This window comes from Gymnoscopelus braueri (genome assembly GCF_963280865.1).
Source record: "Gymnoscopelus braueri genome assembly, chromosome: 10".
NCBI classification, from domain to species: domain Eukaryota; kingdom Metazoa; phylum Chordata; class Actinopteri; order Myctophiformes; family Myctophidae; genus Gymnoscopelus; species Gymnoscopelus braueri.
This window is the reverse complement of record NC_137611.1, coordinates 52,789,661-52,803,152: the sequence shown is the minus strand read 5'-3', so window position 1 is coordinate 52,803,152 and position 13,492 is coordinate 52,789,661. Positions and strand designations below refer to the sequence as shown.

The 13,492-nt window shown below is 41.4% G+C and overlaps 1 protein-coding gene across 2 annotated transcripts; it reads left to right on the top strand.

Moving 5' to 3' along the window:
• Window positions 1–6,154: 6,154 nt before the first annotated feature.
• On the top strand, window positions 6,155–11,122 carry LOC308093290 (transforming protein RhoA-like; the record flags this gene model as incomplete). Of its 2 annotated transcripts, XM_080439586.1 has the most annotated exons (2): window positions 6,155–6,310; window positions 10,688–11,122. In XM_080439586.1, the coding sequence occupies 2 exons, from the start codon at window positions 6,155–6,157 to the stop codon at window positions 11,120–11,122; spliced, it is 591 nt and encodes a 196-aa protein (XP_080295712.1). The 2 variants fall into 2 exon arrangements, with proteins under 2 accessions (XP_080295712.1, XP_080295711.1); XM_080439585.1 differs by lacking the exon at window positions 10,688–11,122 and having other exon boundaries at window positions 6,155–6,755.
• Window positions 11,123–13,492: the final 2,370 nt, after the last annotated feature.

Sequence of the window (13,492 nt, the reverse complement as noted above, 5' to 3'; positions counted from 1 at the left end):
GTCTGATGTTCCAATATAATAACTGTAGCTGTTGTAAATAATTATACAGGCATTTTTTTTATGAATAAAATGTAATTTGTCCAATCTGTGGTTGAGCAGTGGTTCTCCACCTTTTCAGGCCGTGACCCCCCCAACATGATCATATTTGAACTGGGGAATTTTTATAGGTCGGGACTGGGAGTAAATATCATTTTTTTTTTCTACATTAAACAATAAAAAAACGCAGAAAACACAGACACAATAAACCAGTGATCAATAGTGAGCAGTCAGCCGATCAATACGGTCCGATAGAGACACACGGCCGGAAGCGGAAGGCCTACAAATCCACGCCCACTTTTGACACTCGGGGTCCGTTAGAACGATGAACTGCAGCTCTCAATGCAATCTCTATGAGAGGCATTGTAAAATACCGTCATTTCACTGGTTAACTACTGAGGCTGTAGCGATTTTTTTTGTGTTCTAATAATCTGTCCCATTTGTTTAATTTGTCCTTTTTAATGTCCCATATCTTTCATCTCGATATACGACCCACAATATACTATAATATACTCCATCAGTATGTCAAAACCGCTAGCATCGGAGATCCAGACTTTAAGTGGTCGCATCACGGACGCATCCCTTGAGGTTTTCAATACCCAGAAAACTGGCGAAAGTGGCCGTTTTCAATAGGTTTTGGTCATTATCTCTGGAACAGAAGGTCCAATCTGCTCAGTTCAAAGCTTGTTGGATGCGTGACTTTGAGGACATTAAGCACGCAATGACACATTTTCGGGTTATTTTTTTTTTTAGGGGAGGCGAGATCTTAGTTGGGCAGGCGACTGCCTCTCCTGCCTCTACAGTGGGTACGCTATCGGTCGGCGCTCGGCGCTCGTAAAGACAGTGATGTCACTGAAATGCCTGTCTGCTGTCTACCCTCTGCTGTGTTAGCATTATGGGTAACTCGTTAAAGTGGAAAATTAAATGTGAAACACATCAACTATTAAGAAAACAAGAAGATATGTTGACAAAGACACTCCATACATTTGGAAACATATTTTTATTTAAATCAATATCGTCTTCAGTTAATGCAGGATAATTTTAAAAGTAGGCTAACTTTCATATCCTCTCATAGGGAATGCATTGGCAGCTGCAGTTCATCGTTCTAACGGACCTCGAGTAGCGGCGCTGTCTCAAAAGTGGGCGTGAAATTTGTAGTCCCCGTGTGTCTCTATTGTCTTAAAGGTCCAGTGGGAGCGTTTCACTGTGGGCTTATTAGCCTGGGAAGCAAAGCTTTTCGGGTCTATGATCCGGTCGGGAGCGGAAGTAGCCCTACGTCACCAGGTGCGTCAACCGCGTCATCAGGTGACCGGATCTCGACAATCCGGAAAGACGTCACCCCAAAATAGGTCCGTCCTAATAAAATCCTTGATGCGGCGTAGTTTAGCTTATTTTTTTAATATAAATGTGAGTGTACTTTCCGGAGACTATTTAGCGTCTGTATTATCCGTATTATCCCACGGGGAAATTTTATTCCATTTAAATAGGGATTGGGGAACCAAAACAAAGCGGCACCGCAAAACCGGATCGCCACAATCCGGAAAGAGGATTATTTTTTCATTTTTTTTCAGTAGGCGTGGCCTAGACCGGATCATATGGGTCTTTAGTAACGCATACCAGGCTTTCCTCCGAGGTGGAAAGACTGGTGACGCGAGGTTATGGGCTTATTTAATACAGCATGAACACCACTGAGCTTTCCCAAACAATGGGTCGGGACCCATGTTCGGATCGTGGACCAATTTTTATGGGTCGGGAGTAAATATCCTTCTTTTCTTTGTTTCCTACATTAAACAATTTAAAAGAATTCCAACATTTTCCCAAAGTATTTCACAAATAAAAAGTTAAATAAATCAAATAATTGCCATGAAAACAATTAAATTAAAGATATTTTTTGGGGTCTTTTTCTGCCTTTGATAGGAAAGTAGACTGACAGGAAATGGGGAGAGAGATGGGGGATGACAGTCAGAAAAACAGCTGCATCTTGAGTTTTTTTTTGCCCTGCATTTCGCGAGACATGCTATTTTCAACATGCTATTACAAGGCAAGGGGCTGTTGCGGTTGGAATGTTTTTTCTCTGGGCGAGGCACACTGATACCGTGTGTGTTTACAAACGGTCGGCAAGCGATCATAATGGATATACATTTTCTGTGACCAGTTGAAAAGGTAAAAAGAAACAAAAAATCGCTGGCAGTGGGAAAACACAGCCAGAAATAAATCTGGCAGTCAATGAGTTAAGACACTGGGACCGTATTGATCGGCTGACTGCTCACTATTGATCACCGGTTTATTGTGTCTGTGTTTTCTGCAATACAGAAGAGCATTATGGACTGTCTGTGCTCAAGTCATCTGGGGTTTATGAAGCCTGTGAATGATCCAAGCACCACCGAAGAAGAGTACACCCAGAAATCACATGATCACAACAACAACAAAAAAGATTGCCTCCTTTCATGTTAACATACGTTTTTCAGAAGACTGTTAGGATTTAGAAGACATTGAGTAGAATCTAAAATAATAACTTGCTGGCACGGATTCATACTGTAAACCACAGATGAGCACAGTCCATGATGCTCTTCTGCCAGTTCCCACCTGATGTCTGCTCCACACGGTACTGAATAACAGCTAGCTTGCATAACGTCTTCAGGCTAGGACTTGAGTTTAGGATATACAGGTCATTGGGTTGGCGGTGGTAATCTTCGTAACTCCCAAAGACGATGACGCGATCTCCCACCATGCAACAACACCCCCCATGTACTATATTTTGGTCTCCTTTTGTCTTTTTGTTTATTTGATATTTTCTGGAAATATAATATTGGAAATTGTATTTCCATTGTATTTAGTTTTTCTTTAAAGATTTTTAATGGCTGCGCAGTGTGCAAAAGGCGGATGGCACTGAGCGGTCTATTAGTTTGCTTGTCAAGTTTATTTTTTATTTGATTTTTTACACATTACAGACCAGGAGGTTGACAGTTTGAGAATGTTTTACCAATAAATATTAATATATACGTTTGTCCATTTTTCACTTGGTGAAGGCAGTTAAAAGTTTTTTATAATATAAATGTAATGTACAGCAGTGCAGTGGTTCCCAAACTTTTTAGCTCAAGAACCTGAAGAGAAATTAGACATTTGCCCGGGACCTAGTGAAAATAGCAGATCTACAAGCTCACGCTGCGTCGATTCGCGCCGGTGTTGTAAGCTTCTACAGTTCAACAGTTGATTTTGTCGACACAAATGTATTTTGACAGGCCTTGATGGCGTCCTAATGGCTGATTATACACTTGATTGCATGCTGAAAATAGGCAATCTACAAGCTCACAACTCGTCTCAGCACGACGCGTTGTGAGCTTGTAGATCTGCTATTTTCAGAGCGCAACACCCGAGCGCAACCAAACATAATATGACTTGTCTTTTAGTTCCACTGGATCTCTTCTCCACTCGTCCCTCCCTGTAACATTTAAGTCTCATATTTGTTGACAAAATTGTCAATATATTTAGTCTTAATTTTAGTCATCATAGCTTAATTTTTATTTCGTTTTTGTCAGTTCAAAAAGGTAGTCGACGAACATTTTTCGTCATAGTTTTAGTCGACGAAATGAACACGGGTGCTTAGAGGTCCTGGTAGGTGTCAGGAATATAACCTATAGGTACCATGGGCAACCGGGCTTTCTGCTTGGCCGCCCCCGAACTGTGGAACGCCCTGTCCACCTGAGAACACCTCAGTCGGTTGACTCTTAGAGAGGACTAAAGACCTACCTTTCTAATAACACATTTGTTTTAGCTACAAATGGTTTTAACTCTAGGCTTTATGCCCTCATGTTTTAAAGGTTTTGTTTCGGTTTCTTAGATCTTTTATAGTGGTGTGATGATTCTTTCTTTTTTATTATTATTATGCGAATGCTTATTGTAGCACTTCACGAATATAAAGTGCATTATAAATAACATCCATTATTATTATTATTATTATTGTACCATGGATACAGGATGTGCCTTCTGAGCTCACCATCAATGGTTGCTGCTTGCAACCGCTCATTGTAGTGAATGGCCGCCAACTGAGTTCTAAAATAGAACAAGCACTGTCTTGCATATCAAAATTGTTATGAGACAGATATAATATACATTTAATATAATATGATATATTCCTGGAGGACCGCTAACCAGCTTGAAACACATGTTATTAATCTACACAATCCAGACCGGAAACCATATAATTGGGTTATCTTTGACCATATATATTTGTCAAAGCTGTGGACTGGGTTAACTAAAACAAAATAACTAAAGTTAGAATTTGAAAAGAACATTTTAGTTAAAGCGGCTCTATGTAACTTTTGTCCAATCTGTATGGCAGAGTATGTTAAATACAATATAACTTATACAATTGGGGCGGTTGTATTTTGTCTCCCTGCTCTTCTATTGAGACATTTGGATCGTGTCAAAGGTCATGTCTCACCTAGACACAGGATCTGACACGAATTTTGACCTGATGGTCAAGATTCAATTTATCTCCTGAGCAAGCAGGCAGGTTCTATTAGCTTGATGGTAAAACATTTCAGCACTTGCACAGGAAACCACGTTCAAATCCGGGGTAGAAGAGGACAGTTAACTGAAATAAAAATGAAAACTAGGCTTTTAGGTTGTTTATTTGTGCTGGCCCCTGACCTCTTTAAATGTTATTTCTACCCCACCTAGTGGTTGCTTTGTGTTATTTAATTCTCTCTTAGACGGTATATTCCAGTTTCAGTTTTTAGTGGAAGTGAAAGTAACTAGTTTATTGTTTATTCCTTCGTTGCCTTTTGAGAAGCAAGCATAGGCCTACTGCAGTGTGTTCTCCACAGCTCTCCAATGTTGTGTGTCTTGGAGTAGATATGTCTGTGAGTAAACTCAAATATTATTGTGCCAAAGTGTGTAAGAAAATGTTTGAACCGTGATGTGTAGTCAAATGAGTTGCTTTTGTAATTTCTAGTAGTGTTTGTTGGTCTACTCCAGGGGTAGGCAACCTATTAGGCACGGTGCCAACATTGGCACAGGGGAGGCTGATCACTGGCACACTGGCATAAGTGTGCCAGTGTAAATATTCAAAACAAGTTTAGACAGTTAAATTAGATCCCCTCATATCTATATACAAATTACATCCTGCACATAATTCTACATTCAAACTCCTAACTGTGACAGGGGAGAGAGGTGGGGTTATTGCTCTCTTGAGTCTAATGATCATTACATCCTGAATATTTCTAAAGAACAAGACAACAATAATGTATAGCCTATGGACAATCAAAATCAGTTGGAAATATAACATTTTGATGTGGTGTCATAATTAAACTTAATGTTGATTAACACACTGCCTCAAAAAAAGTAAAACTTGGCACTTCATGTCAAAAAGGTTGCTGACCCCTGTTCTACTCATTTCTATGTGCCATGTGAGCTACTGTTGTCTGTGATTACATCATCATGTGTATATGTTTTTAGTAGTCAACAACAGTACGATTTATTTGTTAGCTTAACAAATAGCTTAACAAATAAATCAGCTTAACTGTTACTAGGTAGCAGCTTATTTGTTTGTAATAGATTGATTTGAATGTTTTTCTGAAACCCTATTTCTCTGTTTGTTTTACAGTCTTACAAAAAAATGTCAACCCAATGTCAACCTACACTGAAGACAATACTCTTCTAAAGAAACTGCTTTATTATTGGGAGTGTGTACGCTATCTGTCTAGCTTTTGCACGGACACCTAAGTGTGAAACAGAATATTATTTATTTTATTACTAACATCAGAGCTTTTAAAACAAAAAAACTGAACTAAACTAGCAAAGCCACCTCACCCACAACCCAAAACTAAACTGAAAATCAAAGTCAAAATGAATGTGAACTATAATAACCTTGGATGTGGACAGTACATCTGACCACACTGACAGCTGGTCAGCTGTCCTCCAGGAATATATTTACCATCAGTATCAAAGTTTCATTTTGATACTCATAACAAAAAAGGGATAGCGTCATCATAGTGATAACACGAGCGTCAGCTCAGCTTAGAACCAGCCCTCCTATGAGTGTGGGGTTAGTATTGAGATACCAGTGACCCTCCTGAAAGCATTATAATTTATATTTCACTGGTGATCATACGCTATGGCAGCAATTAGGAAAAAGCTGATCGTAGTGGGAGATGGAGGCTGTGGGAAGACGTGTCTACTCATTGTGTTCATTAACGGCCAGCTCCCAGAGGTCCATGTACCTGTAGGGTGTGATAACTGTGTAGCTGACATTGAAGTGGATGAAAAAGAGGTTGAGCTATTCCTTGTGGACACATCCGGTCAAGAGGCCTATGCCAGACTGCGTCCTCATTCTTACCCAGATACTGATGTTGTTCTTATGTGCTTCTCCATTGATCATCCGGATAGTCTTGAGGACATCCCAGAAAAGTGGGCCCCAGAAGTCAAACACTTCCTCCCTAATGTTCCCATTATCTTGGTGGGAAATAAAAAGGACCTGCGCGATGACGAGCACACCTGCAGGGAGCTGGCCAAAATGAAGCAAGAACCAGTGACACTGGAGGAGGGGAGTGACATGGCAGACAGGATCGGTGCCTTTGGATACATGGAGTGTTCTACAACAACACAGGATGGTGTGAGGGAATGTTTTGAGATGGCCACCAGGGCGGCACTAAAACCTCGACAATGGGGAAAAAAGAAAGGCAATAAATGTCTTCTACTGTAAATGGAGGCATGAGGACTGCATTAACCCTGGTGTCCCTGTTTTTGGCACAGAATTAAATTACAAAATAGCAAAAATAGATCTACAAATTGTAACTGTATTGTGGATCTTGTGTATTTATGTATGTGTACGTTTATTTAATTGTGCTAATAGGTTTGGGCCACTACACGGCCCTCACACCGCCAATCCGACCGATATGTTGTGTTGGGGGCTTTGTCAGAGTAGATGTTGTACCCGTTTATCTGTGTCCATTTTATGCCCACATATACGAATGAATGATTGCATTTTATTTGTGTAGCGCTTTTCCAAACATAGTTACAAAGTGCTTTACAGACATGTTAAAAACAGAAAACATCAGCAAGAGACAAATGGAAATAAGGGGGAAAAAAATCATTAAAACAGCACTTTATAAGATGAGATGTGTTTTCAAAAGCGATTTAAAAGAGGACACTGATGCTAGCCTAAGATCCATGGGTTGGGCGTTCTAGAGCAACGGTGCCCGGGCCGCAAAAGCCTGGTCCCCCCGGATGACACAATGACTTTAAGGGTGGATCCAGGAGGGCTCTATCCGAGGATCTAAGCCGGCGTACTGGCTCACGGGGTTTCAGCAAGTCCACAATGTCGGGTTTCTTTGTGTTGGTTATTAATCTAGAAGTTTTAGATTTAAAGACCATGTATTATGCAAGTGCATTTAAAATACATTAGTTATTATATTAAGCCTTTAAGTGTTATCTTATTTAGATCAAAATGTGCACAGTTGTGGCTGTTTTCTGAGTGTTTCCTTAATTTTAGACTTGTAGGCTATCTCAGTCGGTTACATACTGTAAATGTTGTTTAAACCAGTGAAATTGCTGCATATGATACATCCATATCAAGGGCCCTTTTGATACAAAACCCCATGGCAAAAAAAAAGGCAATTTACGCCACTGACTGTTAGTACAGCACAGAACAACAGAACATTTTTGGTTTGTCGGGTCCATAAAATAATAATTAATTAATTGAAACAAAAATAAAAACAACAAATTAACAATGCAACAAAATAATAAGAAATATAAATACATTAATAATCACATGTTGAATACAATATTTCAACTACTGTAGCACTGAGCTGAGTGGCTATGTGCACATGCCTGCGCACGCACGTGCCCGTGCACGTGCCCGCGCACGTGACGTCATAAAATAGAGCCCCCATAGTTCAAAAATCCACAGCTCACCACTGGACGTTGTATCTTTGTGTTGCAATCAGCTGCAGCTGTTGAGGCCAGACACAAACATGTTGAGGCCGTCCGCAAACATACGGACGGATGGACAGACACACAAGCACAAAGTCAGTCCTTGTGAGTGGTTGGCACCACTCAAAAAAGAACAAACAGCATAAACCTACTTTGCTTTGCAGTGAATGCACACACAACTCTTGCAGCACAATGCAGGGACAAGGGCGGGGGACAATTCCAGCACCACAGCTACAAGAAGACAGTGATGTTACAAAACTAAAAATACTTTAAAATACACAAAGAGGCAACGCATAGAATGTATACCGTTGTACCAGTATCTCCAGTATCGGGTGACGATGTTATCACAAGAAAGGAGGAAATTACCTACCTGGGTTCCATCTTGGAGGCAAACCTTTCCGGTGATAAGATGGCAGAAAGAGTCATCAAAAAGGTCAATCAAAGAACACGTTTTCTGTACAGGATCAACTTTCTAGTCAGTAAGAATACCCTGAAGATTCTCGCAAGGGCCCTCATCCATTGTCATTTCGACTATGCATGCTTCTCATGGTATCACAACACCACTAAGGCCTTAAAAACAAGGCTCCAGACATCCCAAAACAAACTGGTAAGGCTAATTCTTGGCCTCAATCATACAACCCATCTAACCCCTGCTCACTTTGCTAGGGTTGGATGGCTCAGGGTTGAGGACAGAGTACAGCAACTTACTATGGGCCTGGTCTACAAGATTCAACACAACATTGGGATCCCCCTGTATTTGTCAAAATACTTCCAAAACGTAAATGAAGTCCACAATCATAACACCAGAGGTAGCTCCACTGATCATGTTCAACCCAGATTTGGCACAAACAAGGGAATTAACTCTTTCTCATGCTATTCAACAAAAATGTGGAATGCCCTACCCAAAGGAGTAAAGGAGTGTAAAACCCTACTCACTTTCAAAACTGCCCTAAAGAATCACCTTCAGGAGGCTGCAATTCTAAATTGGCCCCTGTCAAAGTCTTAACCTAGGTCAGGTAAAGTGGGTGCAACATTCACCTCGATTCCCACATTAGTTAATTAAATTCCGAGGACTCGTTGCCCATTTGGTTACATTTGTAAAGCCTACTCTTCGGAGCTACACCAAAACTGACAGTGAACGTTGTGACGCCCCCCGCCTACCAGGGGCCTGTTTCACGAAACCTGGATTAGGGATAAACCGGGTTTAATCAGCTATCCTGGTTTAAATTATTCAGGATCAGCCATGAATCGGTTTCACGAAAGAGTTATCTTGGCAGTTGGCAGATTAACTTAGCCAGTAAACCTATGTTTATCCATGACTCGGTTTCACGAAAGAAAATTGAAGCAATCCTACTTTAGTCACCATGGCATTTTAGCTGTGAATCCAGCCAAGCTTTATTAATCCAGTGCCTTGTTCTTCAAGTTTTGTGAAATAGCTGTTAGTCCAATGACTCCAATCGTAAACCTATGAGTTTTTCCACACTTATTCAATTCTAATGCGAAAATCTAAGATCTACAAGCCCGGAAAAAAATTGTCTTATGGACCCCCGTACCCCCGGCCCCCCGTGTACCCCCGGACCCCCGGCCCCCCGGCCCCCTGTGGACCCCCGTGGCCCCCCGGCCCCCGTGTACCCCCGGCCCCCCGTTGACCCCCGCCCCCCGTGCACCTGTCGGGGGTCAATGGCGGTCCGGGAGTACACGGGGGGGGGGGGGGGGGGGCGGGCGGATACTCCCGGACCCCCGTTGACCCCCGGCCCCCGTGTACCCCTGGACCCCCGTTGACCCCCGGCCGTCAAAAGGCAAGCTTTTCACTTGTAGATCTTCGATTTTAGAAATTGGAAATTAAGTGTTTATACTTATAATTCCAACATTCACTTAAACTCCTCATGTTTAAGCCTAACTGAATTATATATTTATGGACTTGTATATAAATTAATTGCATATTTTTGGACAACTTGTGCATTAAATTTGTCGGCAATACTTTGCCACGCTTTCTCCCTGGATCTATATTTATTGCGGCCGTGTTTCCTTTCTTGCTTATTATACATTTTACTTCCTTGTATGATTCCATGAGCTGCTGCAGTGCTGCTGTTCAGCCACAGAGAAGAACGCCGCTCTGGTTTTGGGCTCCATGATTGGTCAAGTTCAAGGATTCTGCTATCGACTTTCATGGTCTTTTATAGGAATACGTGAACGCACATTCAGCCTGGTTTAACGATCCTGGCTCGACAAAGCCGCTCCTTCTCAGCCCGGCTTAGCGTTCGTGGAACTGAATAAACCAAGCTGAACAGCGCAGGCGTGTCAAACCTGGATTTGCCTTTTAAACCAGGATAATTTAATTCTGCTTTCGTGAAATAGGCCCCAGGTAGTAGCGAAACTGAAACAGAACGAAGCCCAACGTTTACAAACACAGAGGGGACGCATAAAGAGGTCGGAAAGGCGACTGCATTGATACAATCAGCCCACTGATGAGTGGGAGGAGCGTGGGCAGTGGGCAGAGTGGGAGACAATGCCCATCCTGCTACAAAAGCATTAGAAAACATTTCACTGGTGATCATACGCTATGGCAGCAATTAGAAAGAAGCTGGTCGCAGTGGGAGATGGATATAGTGGGAAGCGGCGTCTACTCATTGTGTTCTCGGGCTACTTACCAGAGCTTTATGTACCTCCAGTGTTTGATAACTATTACGTGGAAATTGAAGTGGATCAAGAACAGGTCAAGCTACAGCTTATGGACACATCCGGTCAAGAGGACTATGACAGACTGCGTTCTCTTTCTTACCCAGATACTGATGTTGTTCTTATGTGCTTCTCCATTGATAATCCGGATAGTCTTGAGAACATCTCAGAAAAGTGGGCCCCAGAAGTTAAACACTTCTGTCCTAACGTTCCCATTATCTTGGTGGGAAATAAAAAGGACCTGCGCAATGACGAGCACACCTGCAGGGAGCTGGCCAAAATGAAGCAAGAACCAGTGACACTGGAGCAGGGGCGTGACATGGCAGACAGGATCGGTGCCTTTGGATACATGGAGTGCTCTACAAAAACAAAGGATGGTGTGAGGGAAGTTTTAGAGATGGCTACCAGGCTGGCACTAAAACCTCGACGATGGGGAAAAAAGAAATGCGATTGCAAATGTCTTCTACTGTAAATGGAGGCGTGAGGACTGCTTCCTGCAACCCCCACTCCCCCAACCCACTCACAAAAAAAAACGTTTTACTAAAGGTAATGTCTTAAACACATTAACCCTGGCGTCCCTGTTATGGGCACAGAATGAAATTACAACATCTTAAAAATAGATCTACAAATTGTAACTGATGTGGATCTTGTGTATTTACTTAGGTTTAGGTTTATTTAATTGTACTAGAGGTTCAGGTTGCTGCACGGCCCTCACACCGTTGCACCGGCAATCCGACCCATATGTCTGAGTCAAAGTGTCGGGGGCTAGAGCTGCCAGCCAGCAAATTGGTGCTACTGGGAACCAACGCACGGGCATCGGTCACGAGGACGTCCCACACTAACATACGTGGATGTAAGAGAATGATGCAGGAGCGCTAAGTACCAACGAACTGGTCAGATGTATGGAGAACCGGGATGACTGGAAGCAACGATGGAGTCTGAGTCTGAGTCTGAGTCTGAGGATGACCTAGAGAGAGAGAGACACCTTTGCACCGCCAATCCGACCCATGTCTGAGTCATAGTGTCAGAGGCTTTGTCAGAGTAGACGTTGTACCCGTCTGTCTGTCTCCCCTTTGTGCCCATGTATGGAGATCTCTGTATCGGTCTATCTACCTACCTGTGTCCCTTTTTTGCCCACATATATAGATCTAGGTTTGAGGTTTGTTTATGGTTATGTTTGAGTCAGAGTGACGTGGCCGTTTTATTTAGGATGTAATATATAGTTTTGTCTCCTTTTGTCTTGGTTTTGTTTATTTCATATTCTCTGGGAATAAAATATTGGAAATTATTGCAACCATTGTCTTTTGTTTTTCTTTAAAGATGTTTCGATATAACTGTACTGCCTTTTTTTTTCTTGGGGCAACAAATATTTTTGTCAAATTGAGAAATCAATAAACATAAATGATGTCACTTCATCGTACAACTAAGTATATATAAATAGACCTTTATTGATCCCTCAGGGTTTTCAAGAAGCAGCACAGCAGTTAGAGTTACAGAGTTACCGATACAGAGTAAGAAAAGTACTGTAGAATACAGCAATACAAAGGGAAGAAGTAACATTACAGAAGCACCACCAATAATGAACGACAGCATACAATAGTTTACACGTATACAACTAGCCTGCACTATGCAGAATAAAAACACACTAAATCAGTCTATAATAATCAGTGATACAGGGCTCGGGCAAACAAGGATATAGGGCTCAAGTTGTTAAGCAGAAGTGGTCAGGTTTTTGTCAGTATTCAATTGTGTTCTAATAGCAAATGCTTTTTAATCCTTTAATGAGTAAATCGTCTCCATTGAAACCTTTGTCAACGCATGATTATGTAATCAGAGAGATCAGCGAGGGATACTGCTGTGTGTCATACCGCACTTGCAAACTACAAGTGCTAAAATCCATATTGTAAGTCACTCTGGATAAGAGCATCTGCTAAATGCCTAAATGGTAAATTGTAAAGTCCATGTATGTCCCAACAGCCAGTTAGTGGTAAGCTGCTATGTATACACTGTGACCCATATTCCTTTAATTATATGAAGTAATACTTGAGTACATGGAGTCCAAAATGTCCACTAAATGGAAACACTTTGTGTTTTTGTGTGACTATGTTACACGAGAACACCAAGTTTCCATGTTAGCTGTTGAGGCGTTTTGCCAAGTACAATGTTGAATAGCCTGGAGGGAAGATTGATCTGTGATTATTAATACACAAAGAAGATGACATAGTTGTCACTGACAGATTAAAAAAATATCCAGGAATTGGTCTGCTGGCAGTGTGCACAAGAAGGATGGTGCTGAACGGCCTATCAGTTTGTGAGACTACAGCTGCGGACAGACAGACCGACATGACAGAAAAGACAGACAGGGGATGACACATACAATCTTCAACCTCCTGCCGGAGAGAGTTTCCAGATCAGTCTATTATAAAAAATATAGTATTATTCATCCAAGTAGTTGTCAGTGGTGGAAAAAGTACTCAAATGTTTTACTTAAGTAAAAGTATCAATACTGCAATGTAGAAATACTCTGTCACAAGTAAAAGTCTGGAATTCAAAATTTACTTGAGTAAAAGTACAAAAGTATTGGCATCAAAATGTACTTAAAGTACCAAAAGTAAAAATACTCTTAATGCAGAATGACCCACTTCAAGTTTTCAAGATGTATAAAATCTTTTGAAAATAGCCGATCTACAAGCTCACAACGCGTCGCGATGTGACACGTTGTGAGCTTGTAGATCGGCTATTTTCAAATAGCCGAAATATATATAGAGCTTAAGTGGTTAATGTATGTTTAGTAATAAAAATCTAAATCTAAAAGGTAACTGGTATCTAAAGTTTCACAATT